This window comes from Centroberyx affinis, unplaced genomic scaffold (genome assembly GCF_046629955.1).
Source record: "Centroberyx affinis isolate AG114_WGS23_722 - 3 ecotype Tasmania unplaced genomic scaffold, CSIRO-AGI_Caff_v1 ptg002362l_1, whole genome shotgun sequence".
Taxonomy (NCBI): Eukaryota; Metazoa; Chordata; class Actinopteri; order Beryciformes; family Berycidae; genus Centroberyx; species Centroberyx affinis.
In genome coordinates this window covers 90,796-117,056 of record NW_027280622.1, presented here as the reverse complement: position 1 = coordinate 117,056, position 26,261 = coordinate 90,796, and the positions used below count along the sequence as shown (strand labels likewise).

Genomic DNA, 26,261 nt, shown 5'->3' with positions numbered 1-26,261 from the left:
AAATAAAGTTTAATATTATTATTATTATTATAGAATGTGAGGATGATGTGGTCGGGTGGTGGATGGGCGGAGGAGTTTGCCTTTGATCCCAGCGACCAGGGTTCAATTCCCAGCGTTTACATAAACCTTAACATAAACCTTAACATAAACCTTAACATAAACCTTAACATAAACCTTAACATAAACCTTAACATAAACCTTAACCTTAATAAACCTTTTACTTGCCTACGCTTAACCGTTAACCGCCATTCTTTGGAACGTATTTCAATTTGTGGTGGAGAAAAGTTATTTTCACATAATTTGTGTCCACAGCATGTAAACGTAACGTTTAGTACATATTACAACCATGGACCCCCATTTGATGAAATTTTGTCTCTCGGACGTAAATCTGAGAATATTATTGTTAGATATGATTTTGATCCAGAACTCCATGACTGTCTGTATTGCAGGTAGAGAGATAACAGAGAAACTATGATCAGAATATTCATTCTTCTACATTCTCTAATTGTGTTAACTTCTTGCGAATTAAATAATAATGAAGTTTAACAATTCATCAGTTTGCTGGGGACCCCCTGGAACCCCCTCATCAAGGACCCCCAGTGGTCCCCGGACCCCACGTTGAGAACCGCTGATCTATATTATTGAACTATAATCCTGAAATGCATTTAAAATCGAACCGCCATTTAATCTTAACACATTTGGGAGGGACATGCTGTCACCTAACCTCCAGTCTCAGTTTATTTACCGGCTACTTTAGCGCTGGCAGTGCACTTGGCGTGTTCTCCTCTCTGATTGGTCAGGTTGATGCTGTAGTTTGCCTCGTCTCCCTTCTGGGCGTCTCTGATCCTCAGGGAGAAGATGTTGTCTCTCTGCAGCATGAGGTACTTGCTGCTCTCGAACATGGTCTCCTCGTTCTTCAGCCACTTGGCCTTGGCTCCCTCTGAGTTCACTTCACAGTTGAACACGATCTCACTTCCTTCCTTCACCTCCGTGTCTTTAATGGGTGTGATGATCCTCAATTTCTCTGGAATGAGACAGAAACAAGACGCATATTAAATCCAAACACACACACTATGAAAGTTAGTGTGATAATAAGCGAGAAAAAAAGAAAAGAGTTGCTCACCAATCACATACAGATCGGCGGAGGCTTTGACGCTGCCGATGTGGGCAACGTAGCCTCCCTCATCCTTCATCTCACAGCTTTTCACAATAAGAGCTCTTCTCTTTCCTTCGCTGACAATAGCGTACTTGTCTCCCGACTCGACTTCCTTGTCGCCTCTGAACCACTTGACCTCGTAGGTGTCTTTGGAGACGGAGCAGACGAACTCGGCCTTCTCCCCCTCCACCACCTCCTGGCTCTGGGGCCGGGCGATGAACTCAGCAGCCAGCTCTGAGGAGGAGGAGGAGGGGGAAAGCTGAGCGGTTATTCTGCTTCATGATAGGAAACTTTTGGGGGGGAACAAAAGCAGGTGATTTGGGTATTCGGTCCCCTAGAACTTGTAGGAAACAAATCTCTTATGCATCTCCTCCTTTGTCTGGCTTCATCAACTTCAGATCTACCTCAAACAGATAAGAGCTAGTGGAGGAGCAGCTAGGGGGGACGGCACCATCCCACTCAGAAAAACAGGCCGTCTTCTCCTCCAGAGCATCACATCAATGGAATTCAGAGAGTCCCAATCCTATTATTCATTAAAGTGTAACGTTAAGAAACGGCTTATTGAGAACCAACAATGTCAACACTGAAGCTGTTTTTATCCACCTTTAACATGACTGTCCTCACACTGCACCTGTACCATCTACTATTGGATTTTGTCCGCTCATGTTGTTAAACTGTATTGTTTATGCTTTTTATCACAATGATGCTTTTAACTATCATATGTTATATTATTCTAGGATGCCTGACAACATCAGGCAAAGGGACTGCCGATGAAAACTATTCTTTGGCTAACTCGGGTACTTTTACATTTGTTTGAATGTTGATTAATGTAAATTGTCCCTTTTCAAAAAAATAAACTGAAATTGAAATCTCCATGAAATGATGAATCTGATCATGTAATGAATTTGGTTATGTTCACTTTCAAATAGACAGTTGTTGCACTTACAGTAAATTTTAGTTTTCAAGTACATATTAGTTTTCAGGTGGGAATTCAACGTGAAGCATGCTAAATAAAGCTCAAACTAAACAATATAGACAGAATACGCTTTTTCACACTTTGCTCAACAGCAAATTATTATCACAAGCGTAATTCTTCAGGTGTTTTTCAACGGCCTTTTATTCAGTGAGCAGGATGATGCTTCAGTTCAACATTTTCATGTGTTCTTACCGTTCAGCTTCAGTGTGGCTGACGTCTTGATGCTGGGACTCAGTCTGCAGTTGTATTCTCCGGCGTCCTCCATCCTCAGGTCCTGGACGATGAGGATCCTCTTCCTTCCGTCCGTGATCTGTTCGTACCTGCCGCCCTCCGGCAGCTCCTCGTCTCCCCGGTACCATGTGACCTCGGCGCCGGCCTTGGACACTTCACAGATCATCTTCACGCTGTCCGTCTCTGTTCCCTCCACGTTCGACAGGTTCTTGGTGAACCTGGCTGCTTCCTCTGTGAGAAAACACAGCGATAGATGCAATGAGTCATGGAGAGACCTCGGAGTTGCAGTTTTGCTTTTTTTTTAACTGCAACTGAAGGCTGAACAAGTAGAAAATGTTGGTAACACTTTACAATAAGGGAACATTAATTAAGGGTTAGTTAATGCTTAATAAGCATTAAATAACCCTTAATTAACAGTTAACTAATGTGTCTGGTAATCATTTACTAATGGTGTTCATGTTAAGGTATTAATTTATACATTATTTAATAGTCATCTTTATAAACTATTAAATAATGTATAAATTAATACCTTAGTTAACATTAACACCATTAGTAAATTATTACCAGACACATTAGTTAACTGTTAATTAAGGGTTATTTAATGCTTATTAAGCATTAACTAACCCTTAATTAATGTATCCTTATTGAAAAGTGTTACCAAAATGTTTAATGACCCTTGGATCAAGCCAAACCATCTGTAAAGCATTGTGAGAGAACTTTTCAGCAGAACACCAACACTTTGCACTTTTCAGAAAAGTTCTGAGGGAGGATCGGTGAAAATCAGCCTCACCGATAACGGTGAGCATGCCGGACGTCTTGGAGGTGCGAGCGTCACATTCATACTCCGCCTCGTCATCGAACACCGACTTGTGGACGATGAGAACGCGCTGGACTCCCTTGGCGATGATCTCGTACTTCTTTCCCTTCCTGATCTCGTTGCCGTCCTTGAACCAGCGGACCTGCAAAAACCACAACAGCCATGTTACCGTTAACGACCGAGGTGCATTTCACCATCAGTAGTGTCACCTGTTTTTTAATGTCCTGCCATTTGTAAACCAAATCTCTCGAGTAACAAAAAAGATTTGACTACATTTTATTATTGATTTCTTAGTTAATTTATTCCCCTCGGCATGTAATGCAATGCTGCTGGGTTGATCTCATCTGATTTATCTAATTCATCTAATCTAATTTTATTTATCTCCACTCAGCTCTTACCTTCGCCGACTCGCGAGACACTTCACACTCAAACTTGGCAGATTCCTTCTCTCCGACCTCCACATCATGGAGAGGCTTACTGAACTCAACATAAGGAGCTGTGGGCAGAAGGACGTGGTATTATGGTTATTATTACCATACAGTATTACCGATAGAGCTGCAACGATTAATCGATTAGTTGTCAACTATTAAATGAATCGCCAACTATTTTGATAATCGATTAATCGTTTTGAGTAATTGTTTAAGAAAAATAAGTCAAAATTCTCTGCTTCCAGCTTCTTAAATGTGAATATTTCCTGGTTTCTTTCCTCCTCTATGACAGTAAACTGAATATCTTTGGGTTGTGGACAAAACAAGACATTTGAGGACGTCATCTTGGGCTTTGGGAAACACTGATCCACATTTTTCACCATTTTCTGACATTTTATAGACCAAACAACTAATCGATTAATCGAGAAAATAATCGATAGATTAATCAACAATGAAAATAATCGTTAGTTGCAGCCCTAATTACAGACCATACAGTTTACATATACAGTACATATTAACTGTGTTCCAGGCTGCGTTCATGCGTAAAGATTTGAACCGACATGCCTGATAAAACAAAGGTTAAAGTTAGAGTTTGTCCTTACGCTGCACATCCAGGAAGCAGGAGGTCTTGAACTGCTTGGCGTCACAGGTGTAGGTCTTGGCGTCCTCCAGGGTGCAGTCATGGATGACGAGCTTCCTCTTCACGCCCTCCACGATCATGTCGTACTTCTTGGTCTTGCGGATCTCCTGTCCCTCTCTGAACCAGCGCACCTCGGCCTTCTCTCTGGAGACTTCACACTCCAGCGTGGCGGTGGCCTCCTCCTCCACCGTCTGGTCCTCCAGAGGCTTGGTGAACTCCACCGGCGGCTCTGCTCAGGACCACAGGACGGTTAGAGACGTTTCATCATGTGTTCACCTCCTCATTAACTCATTCATCCACAAATGTCTTTAGTAGGAAGCACATTTTTTAAATATATCCATGACATGTTGACCGATCTGTGTTTGTCTCCATAACCATGTAATGAACCTGTGTTTTTATTTAAGAAGTTGTACTGTGTTAGTTAATGCTTAATAAGCATTAACTAACCCTTAATTAACAGTTAACTAATGTGTCTGGTAATCATTTACTAATGGTGTTCATGTTAACTAAGGTATTAATTTATATATTATTTAAGTCATCTTTACAAACTATTAAATAATGTATAAATTAATACCTTAGTTAACATGAACACCATTAGTAAATTACACATGAGTTAACTGTTAATTAAGGGTTAGTTAACTTAACTAACTCTTAACTTAGTGACCCTTATTGTAAAGTGTTACCTTATCATCCTGTGTGTTTGCAACAGTGCCAATTAGACACTTATTATGTAACTGACTGACTCCTAATTAGGGCTGGGTGATATGGACCAAAAATCATATCTCGGTATTTTTAGGCTGAATAGCGATACACGATATATATCTCGGTATTTTCTACACAGTGGGCTAAGTGTTCAGTTGTAAGCAGGGCTGGGCGATATGGACAAAATCAAATATCACAATATTTTTAACCAAATACCTCGATATCGATATTGTGACAATATTGTAGGGATGACTATTGGTGCTTTCACAAAATATTTACACAATGAGATTTTTGATAAATAATCATCAGCAATGTGGATATAATGACTAAGTGGGTAAAGGCAAATAATAGAACAGCTAGAACAGTCTGGTAAGTTCAGGAAATGACATCACTTTACTGTAATGCAGCCTTTAAAACCAGGAAAACACACTTATGCCATATCACCATATTACCATATCCAACATCTAAGACGATATCTAGTCTCATATCATGATATTGATATAATATTGATATATTGCCCTGCCCTACTCCTAATATCTGACTGTATTCATAATGTTTATGTCCTTTGTATGCTTGTATTTATGTGGACATAAATAAATCATTCAAATGTGTGTGTGTGTGTGTGTGTGTGTGTGTGTGTGTGTGTGTGTGTGTGTGTGTGTGTGTGTGTGTGTGTGTGTGTGTGTGTCACCTCCGACGATGAGCTGAGCCTGGGTCTGGAAGTCCTTGGCGGTGAGTTTGACCTCTCCGGCCTCCGACAGCTTGACGTCTCTGATGGTCAGAGCGTGAATTCTGCCGTCGGCTCGAGTTTTCACCTGGACAGGTAAAGCTCATGAGCTCAGTGTGAACACAGGAAAACACTCCGCTCTGCATGCTGCTGAACGAGGTGTGTGGGACGTTTTATTAAGTATCTTCTGTATCCAAATGAGTTTCTGTAAATACTGTTGGTACTGGAACACTGTAAATGTTATCGTCTTTCTATCTTTTATCCGCTTTTTATTGTCTTTTTACGTCTTAACTCTATCTTAATTTTATTCTAGTATTTTATTTATTTTGGTTTTCATCCTACGATTATACCGCTATTTACTTGAACGTTTGCTCTTTTCCACCTCTGTCTTCCTATGAATTTAATCCCTGTTTATTATTGTTTTATTGCCTTTTAAATTCATAATTTGAGTATTCTGCTTTTATTTTGTCTGTCAAAGCACTTTGTAAACTCTGTTTTTAAAGGTGCTATATAAATAAAGTTATTATTATTATTATTATTATTATTATTATTATTATTATTATTATTATTATTATCATCATGTATTTTAACATTGTATTTCTTTATTTTTATGTGATATCACAATATACTTTGGCAACAATCATTTCTTGATTTGTGCCAATAAAGCCCTTTTTTTATTTGAATTTGTAAGAAGGCATTTTTTAAACTATTATTTAACATTTTTTAACTATATTATTATTATTATTGTGATTATGATGATGATTATTATTCACTACTATGACAATAACAGCAACTTGTCTATTAGCCAGTCAATAAGGAATCACAATTCAAATATATAAATGAAGCAAAATGTTATTATTGAGAATTGGAGTTATTCTGGATGGATCTGATCTGTACTGGATGGATCTGATCTGTACTGTTTTCTGTCAGTCTCTCCCCTCTCTGTCGCCCTGCTGGCCGCCTCAGACTCTTGACGCTGTTAAAAATAGGCTGAGAAATGCAAAGCCTTCTGGGACGAACAGCTGTTATCTGCAGCAGAGAGACCTGCTGTGCACAGGCCCTTATATGTAGAAGAAGCCCTAGTTAGCATCAGTCTTTACAAATTACATTTCCTACAATTAAAACAATGAAAGATGAATCATCAATATGAAATAGATCTATCAAGTATTAGTTGATGTATTGATATTAGTTAGATGTGTGGATGAGGATCGTTATCTGCTGCCAAACCCTCAGACAGATGAAGATAGATGAAGTGTCTTATCTCACTTCAGTAACCTCAGTGAAATAAACACAAACCTAAACTGACCAACTGGTCAAAAAAAAAAACCCATTGTATCACTTTGTGTTATGTGATGTGTTGTGTTGTTCCTCATGTGTCCCATAAAAGTAGAGCGCCTTCTGTTTTTCTGCCCTAAACTGTGGAGCTCACAGCCTCTGGATATCAGACTGGTAAGCTCTCTCTGTATTTTTAAAAGGAAAATAAAGACCTATCTTTTTAATCTGTCTTTTAATTTAGAGTAATGTTATAGCCTTAGTTTTTAAGTTCTAATCATTGGTTTTTACTTTTATCCCTGGTGTTTATTTTATTGTATTTTTATTTTATTTTATTGACTCTTATTTATTGATTTTTTAACATTTTATTGTTTTATTGTTGTCATTTTGCTATGTGAAGCACTTTGGGCTGCATGCTTGTATGAAAGGTGCTATATAAAGAAAGTTGAGTTGAGTTGTACTCAAACTTTAGAAAAATGTCCGCACTCATGCAGTCTGTATTTAATTTGTAATAATTTACAGCATAAACAGCAACAGCAGCGTATGTGTTTCAGCCCTCAGCCTTCTTCAGCGTTCCTCTGCAGACTAAAGCCATAAATACAAACTAGGCGAGTGCAGACATTTTACTACAGATCATGTTTTTGAGAAAGTTGAAGTTGAGCTCGCCTGTGTGGGACTCACCCTGTCACTCGCTTCCATCTTCTTCCCTCCCAGGAACCACTCCACCACGATGCCTTCGTACGACAGCTCGCACTCGAAGGTGGCCGTCTCCCCGGCCGTCACCGTCACGTCCTTCAGAGGCCGGAGCAGGCTGATGCTGCGGGCTGAGGGTGAAGAAGAAGAAGAAGAAGAAGAAGAAGAAGAAGAAGAAGAAGAAGAAGTAGAAGTAGAAGAAGACATGGTTAGCTCCATCAGACCCTGACTACCATCCAGCCGGCAGACGTCCAGCAGGCCCGGGGCAGCAGGTGGGGTTCGGCTGGCTGGGTCTGCTGCGTGTTAAGAGGCTCTTCAGAGGTATTTGGTGAGCAGAGAGGTTTACAGGCATCTTCCTGCTCCACCAATCAGTGAGCAGCCACTCTAGATAAGGCCTCAGGCTTCCAAAATAACCACAGGAGCAGATTGGCTGAAGGCTCACAGAGGCAGACTGCACTGTGAGGCACAACTTCAGCCGTAACAGAAGAAATTTGATAAGAAACCAGAGCGATTTCAAAATATTTCTCAGAGCAGACCATACAAGTTGTAAAGTAAAGTATAGTAGTTGTAAAGTATAGTGCATCATTAAAGAAAATCAAAAGTCATAGGAAAGAATATACAGTACTTTTTACTTATTGTCATTGTCAGATGAAAACCTCCTCACTCCAGTTTTCGTGCTTTTCATATTTTAACTTAAAGTGAAGGATTAGATGGTTCTCTGTGGGTTGAGAAAGTTTTATGACACTCGGGCTTATGAAAACCTTTCAAATCCTCTTGGATAAACTGAAAAATGTGCGGCTGTTTTTCTTGGTTCCTAAAAAGTTTACATTTTGGAGATACGCTCTCACCCGACCACAGCCTTAAATAAAAGTAAGCCATTTCTACACATATCGTTACATTCAACCAAAGCCTGACACCGTGAACAGCTCAGACAGAAAGCTCTCACCCTTCACTCTGAGCTGGGCGTTGGATTTGGCGTTCGCCGCCGAGAAGTCGACGCCTCCGGCCATGTCCATACGCACGTTGTAGAGGATCAGCATGTGTCTGGTTCCCTCCTCCTTGATCTCCACATCCTGCAGGGAAACAAGACACATGTTGGAAAACTGAATCCAAAACTTTGGAGAGTTTTTGAAGGAAACGTTTTCCCAGGATTTCATCTCATACAGTGAACTTTTTCTTCATGAAATAGCTTGATGTGTTTCGACATGTTGTCTCTGTGTTTCTATGTCGTTCCACCTCAGAAGGATTAGTGGCAAATATCAGGGTGCGGTGTCTGTTGTTCTCTACTGTCCATGCCTCCATTTGGTTACACATTATATTTAAACAGAGAAAAACTCACAGGAGACTGGTGCAGAGCTTCTCCTTTCAGTTTCCAGTTACCGTGGACGTCCTCCTCAGAAATCTCCGTCTCAAACTTGGCGGTCTCGGTCTCGGTCACCTCCACACTGTACAGCGGACGCACGACCTTGATGTCGCGCGCTGCGGGGGGGAAACAAAGAAAAGATTAAAGCTGCAGGCAGCCTCGCCAGGTATTCACAGCGCGCGACCGCCCAGTACGGCGACCACCCGGTACAGCGACCGCCGTTTACCCGATCGTTCCAAAAAATGGTATTTTTGGTCGGGCATGTCCCTGGACCACGCATACCATTTGGTGTCATTTGGACTTGCGGTTCCAGAGAAGAAGATTGTCAAAGGTTTTTCAAAATTTCCAAGATGGCGGAAAATCGACCCAGACGGACCTTATGGGTCCCAATTTGAAATTTGTTCAGCAGACCAAATGACAGCTATATACCAAATTTCAAGTGTCTAGGTCAAACGGGACGGCCGGGAGGACCGTTTAAGTTTCTCCGCACGCAATAGCGCCCCCCTGTGGCCGAAATTCGACGAAACCGTTTGGTTAACTGCTTAACGCAGTTTGCCATGTGTGCGCCAAATCTGAAAACTTTTGACCAATTCAGAGGCGGAGCTAGAGCCAAACCTATTCTACTGAAAAAGCAATCAGGCAAGTCACTTAAGTCCTAGACTCCTGAGATGCAGCTCCAGGAGTTTTACCTTCGATTTTCAGGTTGGCCGTGGTTTTGTCGGAGCCGCAGTCGCAGGTGTAGGCTCCGATGTTGGCCTTCTCCGCCCTCTTCACCGCCAACATGCGCTTCTTCCCGTCAGTTCGGACGGCGATGTTCTTGGAGGGAGTGATCTCCTTCCCGTCCTTGAACCACTTGACGTCGGCCGCGGCCTTGCTCAGCTCGCACACCAGCGTCACCTCGTCCTTCTCCACGGCGGTGTAGTTCTGCAGCTTGGTGGTGAAGTACAGGTCTCCCTCTGCAGAGAACCGTGGATCCAGATCAATAAATTCATGTTTTTGTCAATGGATTCCAAAAATTCACCGATTAACTTTTCACCAGCCAAATAGATTTTTTAGAAATTAAAAGAACCTCTAAATGAGGTTGATCACAATGTTTCTGTTAGTCTAGACCAGTGGTTCTCAATGTGGGGTCCGAGGACCACCAGGGGTCCTTGAGGGGGTCCCAGGGGGTCCCCAGCAAATTGATGAATCGTTAAACTTAATTTACAACACATCATAGTTGCTCTGTTATCTCTCTACCTACGATACAGACAGTCACGGAATTCTGGACAAAATCATATCTAACAATAAAAATATTCTCAGATTTGGGTCCGAGAGACAAAATCTCAATGGTGGACTGTCCAAATGGGGGTCTGTGGCTCGAATGTGGACTAAATTAGGGTCCTTGATATGAAAAAGGTTGAGAATCACTGGTCTAGACAAACAAATCAGCATCAACCCAAACTCTGACAGTATTAACTTCCCAGCTGCCTAGATGGGTTTTGGCTTTTGAAGCAAATATCTGTTTCTCTGGAAGACGTAAACATTCGTGTACTAACCAATCACATTGAGCATGGCGGTCACAGTCTTGCCCATGGCTTCCACTTTGATCATGGACGTGTCGTCGATGGTGACCTCCTTGAAGGCCAGGCTGTGGACCTTCCCGTGGTCTGACATGTGGACCACCTTGCTGGGATGCAGACGCACGTCGTTTTTATACCAGGTGACCTGGATCTTGTCGTGTGAGAGTTCGATGCTGAACTCGGCCGTCTCGCGCTCCTTCACGGTCACGTCCTTAATCGGCTTGACAAACTCCAGGCGGATACCTGGCGTGGGAAAAGACGGGAAATCTTACATCTGAAACTGACCGTATATATTTTTTTAAAATCAGGATTCCCTGTTTCTCTGGAATTGAAAATTGGAGCCACGTCTGCCAACCGGATCCAGGACTGTGTTGTTGTTTTTTTGTATCACATATCTTTACTGAATTTGAACATGGAACATCACTTTTCCAAAATGAGTTGGTTGCATCAGTCAAGTCAGGAATGTGTTGTTTCTGTTTATTTTAATGGACTGAGACAACCATAAATTTATGGTCCTGGAATCAGCTCCAGAAAGATGCAAACCTGGATCACTTCATCCCTCTGGGTGATTTTAAAAGTCTGTTGCAGTCTTTAAAAACTGAAGTTTGTAGCTGATTTACTTGAGATTGTATCCTGTGTAATTTGTATATTTGTATGTATTTCTTGTAATTTTATATTGTGGTTTTGTGTTGTATTTTTGTAACATCTGTTTGCTGCTCTCTAGGCCAGGGCTCCCTTGCAAAAGAGATGAACATTTCAATGGGACTCACCTGGTTAAATAAAGGAGAAAAAAATAAATACATAAAAAAATAAATACATTCATACTGTTCATATTTGTATAGTGAGCATTTGAACCACAATGAGGCTATATTTTCAGTTGGAAAGAGATTATTGTAACAACATATATACTACATATCTATCTGTCTGTCTGTCTGTCTGTCTATATATAAAACTGAAAAACAAAATCAGAAAACTTTTAATTAAAAAATAGGGAAACTTAACGCAGGGAATTTGTTTTTTCTCTTCTTTTTCCCCGTATTGTTTTTCATGTATTTCTTTGTTTTTATTGGATTGTTGTCTACTGATTGGTTAATATTTCTGCTCAGTTTGTGTGCTTCTTGTTGTCATTTATTTTTTGTTGCATTTTTCTAAATTATGTTAGCTTAGTTTTTTTCTTTTTTTTTCCTTTTTTGTTATTATTTGTTTTTCTCCTTAAGTTGAGGGGAGGTCCGTTGTATAAGCCTGTGGCTTCTTGACCTCTCCTGTCACATCTTTTATTTTTTTTCATTATCTGGATTTTATGCAGTTTTGTGTGTGTGCAAATAAAATAAAATAAAATAAAAAAATAAAAATAAAAAAAATACTTTCCCTTTAAATGTGGCTGTGAGTTACCTTGAATGACCAGCTTGCCGGCTGTCCTCTTGTCCTCAGCCTCAAACATGTACTTGGCTTCGTCTTCGTATGCGGCTGAATTGATCCGCAGAATGTGCATATTTCCCTCGTGGATAATCTCGTGCTTGTCGTCGTTCTCCAGCTCCTGAGAGCCCTTGAGCCAGCGGAAGCTCTTGGGCGCTCTGGACACCTCCACCTCGAACCTCGCCTCGTCCTTCTCATACACTTGCACGTCATTCAGCGGCGTGAGGAAGTTAAGAGGAAGTTCTGAAATAAAATAGTAAGAAATTCAGTTCAGTTCAGTTCAGTTTATTCACAAATCAGTTAAAATATAAGTACAATCATATGAGACATAATGAAGATATGTGACATGGGACACCCTGATAAGCTATCTGAAGCTTGAGAATAAGGGCCCAGACACTAAGCAGATAGTATTTAAAATATATGTTTACTAACACGTCTAGATTTGAAAAAGTGCATGTATTATACAGTAACATTTACAACCTACAAAACACCTAAGACTAACCTAAGACTCTAAAAAGTACTACTAAATGGTCCTAAGACATTTATTCCATCAGTCTAAACATTGATTAAATAGGTAAGATACAATAAGTAGAGACATATGGCAAGTGGAAATAACAGAACAATTTGAATGGATTTCAGAGTAGAGGAACTAGTGTAGAAGTCCCCAGCCACAGGTTTACTCAGATGTTGTATCGTGTCCACAGGCTCAACTATGGAAGCCCATTTCCACCAGTGTGATGAAAAAAAAAAAGATCCTGTAAGTCATTATAATGAGAAACTTTCTCAAAATAGTCATTATTTTGAGAAAGTTTCTCATTATTTTGAGATACTAAGTCATTATTTTGAGAAAGTTTCTCATTATAATGACTTACAGGACTGTTTTTTTCATCACACTGGCGGAAATGAGCTTCCATACTCAACTCCTCAAGCCCACACCCAGTTTTTCCTGAACACTGACACAGGAGTCTAACTGCAGAATCCGCCGAAACCAAAGATGACAAAAAGGTTCCAGGAGAATGCAGATGGAGCAGCTCTGTGTTTACCTTTGACCTTCAGGTTGGCAGAACACTTGGCGTTAGCGGCGCTGTACGCCACCTCTCCTGTCTGAGAGACTTTGCAGTTGTACAGGATCAGAGTGTGTTTGCCGCCCTCCTCGATGATGTCAACATCCTGTGAACAGCAGAGGAAACCTTTAGTCCAATTCTGAGAATATGGCTTGTAGCATGTACATTAAAAAAGGCGTTGGAAGAAGATATATCACACAATACAACACAGCACATTTTTGAAAGCACCAAACATCTGCTTTGAAATTATGTTATTTAATAATATAATAATAATAATAAACTTTATTTATATAGCACCTTTCATATCATAAATGCAGCTCAAAGTGCTTTACAAGAGAAACAATAAAAATCAATAAATAATGATAAAAACAATCCTAAGATATAAAAAGCATAAAACAAGTATAAGAAATATAAAACAAGTATATCAAAGAATAAGATAATAAAATAAATTGAAAATAATAAAGAACAATCCTAGATATAAAAAGCATAAAACAAGTATAAGAAATATAAAACAAGTATAAAAAATATAAAAGAAGTATGAATTAATAACAATGGTGTTAAAATAAAAAAGGTGGAATTAATTAAAAGCAAGATCATAAAAATGGGTTTTGAGCTGTTTCTTAAAACTATCAACAGAAGTTGCTTGTCTTATTTGTAATGGGAGTTTGTTCCAAACCTTTGGTGCATAAGAACAGAAATACTTTTTGTAATTCATTTTCAGGACATTTAGCAAGCCAGCACTAGACGACCTAATTTCTAAATATCAGTTGGCGAGGAACTCACAGAAGAGGGGTTCAGGACTTCTCCGTTCAGTTTCCACTGGCCATGGACATCATCCTCAGAGATCTCCACCTCGAAACGAGCCGTCTCTCCATCAAAGAGCTCGACACCGTACATCGGGCGAACCACCTTGATGTGACGAGCTGGGGATGAAAAATGGAAAATAAACTGTTAAAAAAAAAGGAAATGCTCCTGAAAATTACCCCTGCGCTGCAAAAATGACAAGTTTAGTGATATTAGTTTGTATTCAGAGTGATCAAACTTTATTTTAAGATATTTTAAGTCGATTTATATTACTGCACTGGTGGATTATTGCAGGTTTCAAGAAATTCCACTTGTTTCAAGATCATTTTCTCGTTTACTATCTAGATTTTGTACAATTTTACCTTCAATATTGATGTTGGCCATGGTCTTGTCCGTTCCACAATCACATACATATTTTCCTTTATCTTTATCCTCCACTTTCTGAAGGATCAGAGCTCTGCGCGTGCCCTCGGCCCTCATGACCACCATCTTGGAGGCGGTGATCTCCCTCTCGTTGTGATACCACAGGACAGGAACGTCCTTGCTGAGCTCACAGTCCAGAGTGACCTCGTCTTTCTCTGTGGCCGTGTAATCCTGCAGCTTCACCGTGAAGACGGCGTCTCCCTCTGGAACGGAGCCGGGCACAAGGTCCAAACAGTTAGTTTAAAGCAAAATGAGGAGGAAATACACAGTGGTGGAAAGTAACCAAGTACTCAATACTGTACTTAAGTACAATTTTGAGATACTTGTACTTTACTTGAGTATTTCCATTTGATGCTACTTTATACTTCCACTCCACTACATTTCAGAGGGAAATATTGTACTTTCTACTCCACTACATTTATTTGACAGCTTTAGTTACTTTTCAGATGGAGATTTGACACAATGGATAATATAACAAGCTTTTAAAATACAACACATTGTTAAAGATGAAACCAGTGGTTTCCAACCTTTTTGGCTTTTGACGTCTTACAAAAAGCAGTGTGTAGTCGGGTCACATTTCAGATGTCTATGAGTTGTTAACAGCTCCACCAAATAGTGATTTTTCCCTCTAAACCTCACATGGTTTCATTTCAATAAATGTTCAAATGATCCAATATTTCAGCAAAAATCAAAGATTAGAGAAAAAGTCCAAAAACTGAAACAGATTTGTGTATCAGAACTTTGTTTTTTCTTCTTTCCTCTCCCATTAATCATCTCACGACCCCTCAGATTTATCCGGTGACCCTTTGGAGGGGCCCGACCCCTAGGTCGGGAACCACTGGACTAAACTAGCTAACTGTATATAAAGTAGTTCAAACTAGCTCCACCTCCAGCAGCTACAACAGTAACATGCTGCTTACACACTGATGCTTCAGTATTAATAATCTAATGATGTCATATATAATAAAATATCAGTCAGAGGCACCAAACCACTACTTTTACTTTAATACTTTAACTACATTTTGCTGCTAATACTTATGTACTTTTACTTAAGTAGGATTTTTCATGCAGGACTTCTACTTGTAATGGAGTATTTTTACATTGCTGTATTGGTACTTTTACTGAAGTAAAGGATCAGAGTACTTCTTCCACCACTGGAAATACAACACACAAAAAAACATTTCCATCTTGAAACCTGGGCACATGACACAAGTACAATTCACATGAGAACAAGGAGGCAGTAGAAAGAAAAGAAAGAGGAAAGGGAATAAAAAAAGAAATGATGTCAGTTACCTATGACCGTGAGTTTTGACATGGAGTAAATTCCTTTGGCTTCTGCCTTAATCTGGCAGGTATCGTCTAGAGTCAACATCCTCATTTCTAGAGTGTGTTTCTTTCCGTCAACATAGGTGAGCACTGTTCTGCTCACATGCAGTTTAACTTCGTTTCGGTACCAGACCACCGGTACGTTCTCGTGACTCAGCTCGAGCTCAAACTGTACCGTGTTACCTTCTTTCATTGTTTGGTCCTGAAGCGGCTGGACAAATTTGAGCCTCATGCCTGGAATACATCAGGTGAGCACACAACACAAATTTTGCTGTCGACCTCATACAAAGACACACATCCATCAGCAAATGACAACACAGAACAGATATGCAGAACCTCCAAAAGGAAAGATGGGGAGCTGAAGACGGTTTGGTCCGATACTTACCCTCCACATTAAGCTGAGCGGTTGATTTTTGGCTCAGCACTTCAACAGTGTATTGTGCCTCGTCATCAAACTCACAGCTGTTTATGATCAGCATGTGTTTCTTTCCATCATCGATAACTTCATATTTGGGGCCCGGGGTGATGATGTCAGCCCCTCTATACCACATGACCTTAGGCACATCCTTTGTGATGGTGCATTCAAACTTAGCCTGTTTCTTTTCAGGCACAGAAACGTCCTTCAGCGGGTCAGTGAAGCCCATTTCGATTTCTGGGAGGTGCGAACGATGATCGGTTATTCACAGAGTAAACACTTCCTGCACTGTTCTTACCGTAGTTCTGCAATACGTCCGTTTCCGACACAAAGGGCAACAAAGCCGCTGTAGACAATAAAAAATAAATAAGGTTCGTTCCTGACAGTTTACCTTTGACTGTGAGCATGGCGCTGGTGACGGCGTTCAGAGCCTGGTAAGACACTTCTCCAGCCTGGTCCAGCTGGACATGCTTCAGGGTGAGGAAACGCTTCTTGCCCTCAGCTTTGATGTCACATGTCTGGAAAAAGAGACCGTACAATATATATATATATAATGATTTTTTTTATTTTGCACAATAAAACAAAGCAGCAAAAACACAACAACAAAAGAGAAGAAGCAAATTGTGCAGGTGAGATTTAGAAAACCCCTTGAGGCTTATAGAAGGAATCTCACCTCAGTCTCACCTCGCATTATAAGCAAATCCAAAATTCATGTAATCCAACAAAAATAAGCAAACAAGCAGCCATAAGATCAAAAAGCAAACATAAAGTAGGCAGGATAAAACAAGCAAAGACATAAAATAATGAAAATAATGTAATGGGAGAGGGGCTGAGTGGTCTGCTAAATTCTGCAAAACCTTTTTTTGCAAAATATAAATCTTACAAAGGTGGGTGGAATAAGTAGCTCCCCAAATGATATTGCAATATATGAGGTACGGATAAATTAAGCTATAATAAAGAGTTAATAGACACTTCTGATGAACCAAACTTTGAAATTTGCCGATGATGCCAATAGATTTGGACATTTTATTGCAAACAAAACGAATATGACTCTTCCAGCTCAGAGTTTCATCAATCAGGACTCCAAGGAAACTTGTGGATGAGACCTGGGTAATTGGGTTATTTCCAATGGAGAGACAGATTTAGTTAGATTTAGAGTTAGATTTACAATATTTTTTATTTTTTGATGTAAATATGATAAAATTGGATTTTTTGACATTGAGAGATCATTTGTTTAATTTGAACCATGATTTAATTTCAACCACGATGACTCAAAAGTCTACTGGTAATCAGCTCTTCCATGTGTCTACAAAACAAAGGCTGAAAAAACGAACACATGCAGAAACACAAATGTAGAAAATAGTCTGCACGGTTGAAATATGAATTATATTGTTACTAGAGTAGAATTCTTAACACTGAAAGGTTTTTACTGATTAAAAGAGGCTCAAATTGAAAGAAGTCTTAAAAGTGAACAGATTCCATTTTTCACATGTATAAGAAGTTTTTAAAGATCTTACCGGAGACCTGGTGAGGATCTGGCCCCTCAGTTTCCACTCTCCAGTCACATCATCCTCAGAGATCTCAGTGTCAAAGTTGGCTTCCTCCTTCTCCACCACCTCCAGGCTGGAGAGAGGCTTCAGGATCTCAGCCTCACGCTCTACAGGAGCATGGAGAGCGTACGGTCAGGCCACATTACACCAATCAAGGGCAGATTTCAGCTTTTTGGGCACAATCCCCAGTCATGACGAATATTGATTTGTGTGTGTGTTTGTGTGTGTGTGTAAAACAAACCTCCAAGTGTTAGTTTAGCTGTGTATCTGCGATCCTCAACCTGAATGGTGTAGTCTGCTACGTCATCAGGCTGACAGTTGTTGATGCTCAGAGTCATGTCCTTTCCATCTTTATTAACCTCCACCTTATCAGAAGGCGCAATCTCATCGTCTCCCTTGAACCACTTCCAGTTGGGAGTGTCCTTGAAGAGTTCACATTTGAACGTGGCCTTGGCCTTGGGTTTCACATGCTGGTCTCTCAGTGGCTTCACCAGCCAGTCTTTGATGATTTCTGTGGAGGGAAAAGTCAATTAATATTTTGGCCCATATATTATCCTCACCGGTAACACTTTACAATAAGGGTACATTAATTAACGGTTAACAAATGTGTCTGGTAATCATTTACTAATGATGTTCATGTTAACTAAGGTATTAATTTATACATTATTTAATAGTTTATAAAGATGACTATTAAATAATGTATAAATTAATACCTTAGTTAACATGAACACCATTAGTAAATGATTACCAGACACATTAGTTAACTGTCAATTAAGGGTTAGTATATGCTTATTAAGCATTAATTAACTGCTTATCAAGCATTAATTAAGGGTTAGTTAATGTTTATTAAGCATTAACTAACCCTTAATTAATGTACCCTTATTGTAAAGTGTTACCAACATCTCTGAGATCACAACTGAGATAATAACGCTTAGAGTTTTAAAGCTTAGAAATATGACAATTCATCTCTGCTAGATGTTGCCACCTGCTTACCAATCACTTTGACGTTGGTTGAAGTCTTGACATCCTCCTGGCCGGCCACTTCACAGGTGTAGAGACCGGCATCCTCCTCAGTGGAGTTCTGGATGGTCACAGCATGTTGCAACCCAATGATATTGATGGCCACCTTGCCAGCCTTTGTCTTCAGGACCTCGCCGTTCCTCTTCCAAACCACATCTCTCTCTTTATTCAACTCACATGTTAGGTACATCGGTTGCCCTTTAATGCACGAGGTCTCCGGTTCCAATTCCTTCAGCCATTTCACAGGCAGCTCTGCACAGAGATAGCATGATGAGAAAAGACTGCATTTTTTACAATATACCTTTAGCATAAGTAAAAAACAGATATAGGAACGCTACTGGTGGGTCCTGTAGTATAAGAGGGGGCTCTTTGGTCTATGGGCAAAAAGCTGATAATAAACTTGAAGAAAAAACCATGGCAACTCCTCCTCAATGCCTTTAGCATAATTGAAATGTTTAAACAATGCTGATTCACAAAAAGCTGCCAATTCATATCAAATATTTTTGATATGATCTTCTTGGATTTTGGCATCCTTATCTCTAAAAATTTCATCATGCTGCATCTTGTTGGACAAAAAAACCTTGTCAAATTACCTTCAACAATGAGCTTGGCTGTGCATGATATTTCCTTGCCAGCATTCTTGGCCACACAAGTGTATTCACCAGTGTCAGACAGCTGGACATCAATAATGTTCAGCTTGCGATCTTTGCCATCAGAGGTGAATTTGTGTTTGGGGCTCTCACGGATGTTGCTGCCATCCTTCATCCATGAAGCTATGGCAGTGGAAGGTGAAACCTCACACTCAAACACAGCAGCCGAGCCAATAGACTCAGCCTCCTGTAACACAATGTCTTTTAGCTTCTTGATGAACTTCAGAGGCACAGCTTTGAGCTTGAACCCTCCGAAGGGCTCCTCCGGTGGTGATGGACCTTTTCCACCGGGCTTCAGGCCCCTGCCTCTGCCACCATCCCCAGGAGATGGGGTTTGTCTTGCTGCAATACCAAACAAAAATTCATCAAGTTAGTTTCAAGTATGGTGACAGTGAGGAATCAGACGCGGACAGTGGGGTTTTTAAGATCTTAGAATTGTTATAAGAGAGGCAAGAATGAAGACTTAACAAACGAAAAGTTGTCCACAACTGACACATATGACAAACAATGTCTAATAAGCTCATAAGCTAAGAGTGTATTCTCACCCCCAAATCCTCTACCTCTGCCTTTGGGTGGCTCCTCTGATGGTTTTCCGTCTGGACAGGAAATAACAGGATGAGTTTTCATTGTCTCTATAAGAGCTGTCTATTGTTGTAAATATTCCAGCAGAAGCCAAGATAAGATGTAAGCAGAACAATGCTGACAGCAAATATGCTAATTCTCAAAGAAATATTGTACACATCACATGAGCACACTGAAAGGTCAACACACAGCACATACTGCGATGAGTGAAGAGGATGAAGACAGAATGACAACGAATCTTGACAAAAGGATGGTTAATGGGACAAGATGATCCAAGGGACATAAATGGATACAAGATGACTTAAATGTTCTACTGAACAACATTAACACTGGTGCAGAGGAACACTCAACAACACTGAATGATGGACAAAGACATGAATGACACAAATGAAGACGGATGTTAATATGTCGGACATTAGAATATCACAAAGGATGGACGACTAATGGATAGATGGGCAGATGGATGAATGGATACATGGATGGTAGACGGATGGACTGATTGATGGATCAAATGATTAAATAGGGACTGGATGAAGATTAGATGAGTCATCTTAGATGGGATGAAAGGGCTCCTGGGTCATCAGCTGGAGGGTTCAGCGGCCTTCGTCTCACCTCGTTTGCCGCCCGGCATGCCCGGAGTCTCCAATGCCCCATCCTCCCCTTCACCTTCCCAGTCGTCTGAAGGAACCAACTCCCAGCCCCAGGCCTCCTCCTCTTCCTCGCCTTCATCTACTATGCCCTCAAACTCCTCTTCAAACACCTCCTCCTCCTGCTGGGTGGCGACCTTCCTCATCTGCACAGCTCCAGGAGAAACCTCCTTCACCATGGGGATCTTCCCTTTACCAGGCTTCGCTGGTTCTGCAGCCTTCTCCTCCTCTGCTGATGGCTTCTTAAGGACCTTTTTGAGGCTCACAGCTTCAACAGAGTCTTTTGGTGATTCTGCTTTGGGAATCTTTTTCAATTTTTCAGCACTTGTCTTCTTCTCAATGGGGACTGATTCCAGTTCTTTAGGCTTTGGCTTCTCAACTTTAGGTGACGGGGTCTTTTTCAGCTCAACCTTCTTGATCTGCTCCACAGGTTTCAAGGCTATTTCTTCTTTTTCCTTTTCTTTACCCACTCTAGGTGAGGGTGTCTTTTTTAGTTCTACACCTTTCTTCATGGTCTCTGTGTGTTTTTGTGCTATTTCTTTCTCTTTTTCCTCCGCCTCTTTCTGTGGTGTCTCTGCTTTCTTGACTGGGGCTATCTTTCCCGGAGGACTGGGCTTTTTGGCAGCAACAGCCGGCTCCTCTTTCTCCTTAAGTTTCTCAGCCTCCTTCTCAGGTGTTTCAGTCCTTTCAACTTTCCTAAGCTGCGGTTCCTTGGGCTCTTTAGGAGTTTCAACTCTTGGAGTTCTGCTGGGTGCTTTTGTGTCTACAGGCTTCTTTTTCTCCTCCTCGGGTGATTTTTCTGGCTTTTCTTCAGCTTTGGGGACCTTGGTGAAAGGCTTCAGTACAACCTGCTCATTCTCTTTATCTGGTGTGGCAGTGATTTTAGCTTTGGCACGCAGCTTATCAGCATCTGTAGGCTCCTCATCCTTAGGTACTTCATCAAACTGCTCCTTCTGCGTAATCCCCTCCTGGTCTTTACTAACATAAGAAGCAGTGTCTGGACTCGTGGAAGGAGGAGTGCGTTCATCTTTTAGTCGTCTTGCAGCAGCAGTGGGTTGATCTTTCTGTGGTGTCTCACTTCTCTTGTATGGTGTCAGTTCAGTATCTTTCTTTGCCTCACTTTCTTTTTTAGCTTTTGGAGGCTCAGTTGCTTCTGGTTTCTGTGGTTTTTCAAATGGTTTCAGTTTCACTATTTCTTGCTCCTCCTCTTCCTTTGGCAATTTCTTAATTTTCTTTTTAGTTAAATCCGGTTCAGATTCTTCATCTTTCGGCACTTTAGGGGTTCTTGTCCATCTTGTCTTCTCATCTTCTGCTTCCAGCCTTTCAGCTTCCTCCACATAGCCCAGTTCAGATGCCTCTTCATCTGCAGTGAAGACCCGTTCAGTTCTTCCAAGTGTTATTACATCACGATCATCTCTATCGTGAAGTCCGTGAACCGTCAATTCTGTATCATAATGCCTCATAACCTCTGCTTTATGAGTTATTACTTCCTTCTCAGGCTCTTTGGGCTTGGTTGGCACCTTTTTCAGCTTGATCTTTTGTGGTTCTTCCTCTAATTTCACAGGTTTTTCAAATGGTTTCAGTTTAACTGATTCTTGCTGCTTATCTGCCTTTGGCAATTTACTTATTTTCTTTTTATCTAAACTTGGCTCCTCAGGTTCCTCGTCCTTCTGTGATTTGGGGGTTCTCGTCCATCCTGCTTTCTCCATTTTCTGGACAACTTCAACCCTTTCAGCTTCCTCAAAATAGCCCAAATGCACTGTCTCTTCCTCTGCAGTGAAGACTCGTTCAGTTCTTCCAAGTGTTATTATGTCTCGATCATCTCTATCATGAAGTCCATGAACCATCATTTCTAAATCGTGATGCCTTGTCACTTCTGCTTTATGAGTTATGACTTCCTTCTCAGGCTCTGGAGGTTTCACTGGAACCTTCTTCAGCTTGATGACTTCTGGTTCTGGTTCCTTCTCTTTGGGTATTCTGGAGAACTTACTCTTCAACTTGGGTGATTCAGGTGTTTTTGCCTCCTGAACAGGAATCTTACCCTTTTGCTTACTAGGTGGCACTGTGGTTGAAGTAGTAAATAGGCTTTTTATAACATACACATGAAATTCACACACAAACAGGAAACTCAACATCTCATTTGAATTTTATAACATAAGTCTCTACACATAAGCATAACATACAGTCATAACAACACATCCACATGTAAATGCCACACATAAAATCTTCCTATTTTATAATTGTTATAACTCATATAGCAAATATGTATACAATTGTAATTCTTTTTGATAATAAAGCAGTCATTTAGTATACCTTTCGTTGGTCCAGGTGCTGTAACTGGTTCCTTGTCTGCAAGAATTTGAATGAAATCAATATTAGTATAGACAACAATACAAACAGTGTTAGGGGAATGGGCAAAGTTGGACACAAAGACAAATAAAGTTTATTAGTTTTTGAAAATAGACAGATACTTGGGTTATATAAGGAAGTGTGGCATGCATTTTTTAAATATTTCTGTTTCCTTTTCACTTCAGAATATTTTGCACAAAAAGACAACTATTTTCCAGAAGTGAATGCAATGACTTCATCAGCTGTTCAACTTGATGTCCTTTATTTCGTAATCCCTTTCCTCATAAAGTACAAACTATCAAACACTGTGTTGGTCATTGTATGTGTATTAAATTACAGCAAAATATACTCAAGATGCATCAAGAGATGTTTTACAAATATCAGCTATAAGGTTATTTGGCTTCAACAATTTAAAAGAATCCAACAATTAGACTGATAGATTTAGACAGAGTTAGAGCACCAAGGCATTTCTCAAAACAGAGTTCTGATTGCTTGTATGAAGACTGAAGCTGTAAGAAATGCTCAAGGCGAGCAACAGACATTAAAGAGAGCAGCATTAATTAAAGTTACAGAAGAGATGTTACCTTCAGGTGGGGAGACTTTCTCTGTTACAGGAGAAGGTTCAGCCTTTGTGGCTGGTGGAGAGGGTTTCTTCTCCACTGGTGCAGCCTTTGGCTTCTCCACTGGTGAAACTTTAGCTACAAGAACGCCAACTTGATTACAACACTGGCTAAGGTTTGATAAACAAGCTAACTTACTAAAAGAGAAGACAGATACTTGGATAAACAAAATAGACAAAATGAAAGAGTTCAGACTGTCATTAAGACTAAACAAATATTTTAGGAAGAGTACAAACATGAAGTTAAACAACATAAATGGCAAACAGAAGAGGCTACCTGCAGGAGGAATGACTTTTTCTGCTGGAGCAGGAGCAGGTGAAGGCTTTGGTGTTGGTGGAGATGGTTTCTTCTCCTCTGGAGGAGACACTTGGGAATACAAGATACCAAGGTCACAACCAAGAGAACATGCTCAGTAAAGATATGAACCTGACAACACACTGAAACAGACAGTTAAGCAACTGAAGACAGGTGAAAATTATTTAAAGATGGAAGAATGAAGAAAAAGAGACATCAGGTACAAAACAAACAAATCAGAGGCAGCTGAGATGGAAAATAATGTAACAAAACAAAACCAAACAAGATGGAAGATTGCAAAAAAAAAAGCATAGTAACAGAAAGCAATAACTGTTATTTCAATACAATAACCAAACAGAAGAAACTACCTGCAGGAGGAGTAACTTTTGCTGCAGGAGCAAGTGAAGGCTTTGGTGTTGGTGGAGATGGCTTCTTCTCCTCTGGAGGAGACACTTGGGAATACAAGATGCCAAGGTCAAGACCAAGAAAACAACATGCTCAGTCAAGATATGGTACATGAGACAAACAGTTGAACTGTAGACAATACACGTGAAGATGATCTAAGCAAAGACGACTGAGGACAAGTACACAACAAGGAGGAAACAAACATTAGACAGATGAAATGGGAAATGATTAAAAAAAATAAAAACAATATGGCTAACTCTTGATCAGCCAGCAAACTCAAAGAGAGATGGAACAGATACTTCAACAAATAAAACAAACAGAAGAAACTACCTGCAGGAGGAGTGACTTTCGCTACAGGAGCAGGAGCAGGTGAAGGCTTTGGTGTCGGTAGAGATGGTTTCTTCTCCTCTGGAGGAGACACTTGGGAATACAAGATGCCAAGGTCATGACCAAGAAATCAATATGCTCAGGCAAGATATTGTATGCAACAAACAGTGAAACCATGGAAGTCAATACAAGTGAAGATGATTAAAGCATAGAAGACTGAGGACAAGTAGACAACAAACAGGAAACAAACACCGGACAGAGTAAATGGGAGAAAGGAGAAAAAAGAAAAACAACATGGCTATCCTTTAATTAGCCAGCAAAGTCAAAGAAAGAGGAAACAGATATTTGAATAAACAAAACAAACAGAAGAAACTACCTGCAGGAGGAGAGACTTTTGCTGCAGGAGTAGGAGGAGGTGAAGGCTTTTGTGTCGGTGGAGATGGTTTCTTCTCCTCTGGAGGAGACACTTAGGAATACAAGATGCCAAGGTCATGACCAAGAAATCAACATGGTCAGCCAAGATTTAACAATGACAAAACAGGTAAACAAACACACAAACAATGGGACAGAATGCAAGTGAGGATTTGAAAGATGATTTAGACAGGAAAGAATTCATCCCAACTGACAACAGAACAAACAAGTGGTGGGAGTGACAGGACCAAACAAGTGAAAGGATGGAAAATTATGTAGAAAAAGATTCTCAACACAATGGAAGATGTTAATAAACCAAGAAAGTACTTTTTAGTACTTGATGTACCTTGTAGAGGAGTGACATCATCTGAAACTGAAACAGGGACCCCCTCAATAGAAACCCTGTGGTCTGCTTTTGAAGAAGTAGTTCACATTTTGACAAAAGCATTACAACAGACAATAGACAACAGTCCAAGAAAGGTTCATAGAAAGGTGTATACACTGCACATACACATACATGTGGAACAGTTGTTAATGACAAGCAGTGCATACTGTAATGCTACTAAGGTTAGTTTAGTTTAGTTTAGTTAGTGCACCACTGCATCATTTTTGCTTTTCAAGAGGTAATGCTGTATTGCAAGGAATTAGAAAGAGGTATGAGTATGGTAAAAGTGAGATGTTAAACTAAAATCTATATCTATAATCTATAATCTATAAGAGGGGTTGATCTTATGGCGATCATATGAACCCGAGGGGCTCAATCAAGAAAGAATACCTTTCCGAGGGATCTGTTGTTGTATCCTCTGTGTTCCCTTCTTTGCTTTCTTGCCATCTTCTTTTGGCGGTAGAGGTTTAGTTGTGGTGATTTTCTCCTCTTTAGGTGGTTGCAGGTCAGAGGAACCCACCACGTCATCAGCAGGGGTAATTTCTTTGGATGGAGGAGAAACAATTGTCTTGGGTGGAACAGTTTCTTCCTTAGGGGGCAGATCTTTCTTCTGTGGTGTAACTTGTTTGGGAGGAAGAGATATTTTAGTTGGCATATCTTTGTCTTTAGGGATAGCTTTCTTGGGTAGAGTCACTTCTTCAGGGGCAGTGACCTCTTCAGGAGGAACAACTCCTTTGGAAAGTGAAGACACATCTGTCCTCACAGGTAATATCTCTTCCTTTGTTGGTGAATCAGGTTCATTTGATGGTGTAATTTCTTCCTCAAGAGAGACTGTTTTCTTAGGTAGTGGAACCTTGTCTGGAGACACTTCCCTCATAGTTGGAACAGTTCTCATCACTGGGACAATTTCTTCCTCAAGAGACACTTCTCTTGACCCAAGAGTAGCTTTCTGCAGAGGTAAAATATCTTCAGGAGAATATTTTTCTTCTATGGATGGTGTGATTTC

General features: G+C 40.3%; 1 protein-coding gene across 1 annotated transcript in view; it reads right to left on the bottom strand.

The window, feature by feature from the left end:
• The window catches only part of LOC139655949 (titin-like), a 225,562-nt gene that overhangs the window by 124,896 nt on the left and 74,405 nt on the right, over positions 1–26,261 (bottom strand). The window contains 30 exon segments of the mRNA XM_071533376.1: positions 746–1,024; positions 1,124–1,390; positions 2,325–2,594; positions 3,154–3,322; positions 3,579–3,676; positions 4,211–4,477; positions 5,642–5,765; positions 7,631–7,773; positions 8,589–8,715; positions 8,982–9,121; positions 9,695–9,961; positions 10,544–10,810; positions 11,960–12,226; positions 13,027–13,153; positions 13,831–13,970; positions 14,214–14,477; positions 15,568–15,834; positions 15,986–16,252; positions 16,407–16,533; positions 17,533–17,672; positions 17,807–18,076; positions 18,559–18,837; positions 19,179–19,577; positions 19,781–19,831; positions 20,430–21,442; positions 23,710–23,799; positions 24,096–24,167; positions 24,463–24,540; positions 24,836–24,911; positions 25,646–25,987. Of these exon segments, the coding sequence (XP_071389477.1) occupies positions 746–1,024; positions 1,124–1,390; positions 2,325–2,594; positions 3,154–3,322; positions 3,579–3,676; positions 4,211–4,477; positions 5,642–5,765; positions 7,631–7,773; positions 8,589–8,715; positions 8,982–9,121; positions 9,695–9,961; positions 10,544–10,810; positions 11,960–12,226; positions 13,027–13,153; positions 13,831–13,970; positions 14,214–14,477; positions 15,568–15,834; positions 15,986–16,252; positions 16,407–16,533; positions 17,533–17,672; positions 17,807–18,076; positions 18,559–18,837; positions 19,179–19,577; positions 19,781–19,831; positions 20,430–21,442; positions 23,710–23,799; positions 24,096–24,167; positions 24,463–24,540; positions 24,836–24,911; positions 25,646–25,987 (6,687 nt within the window).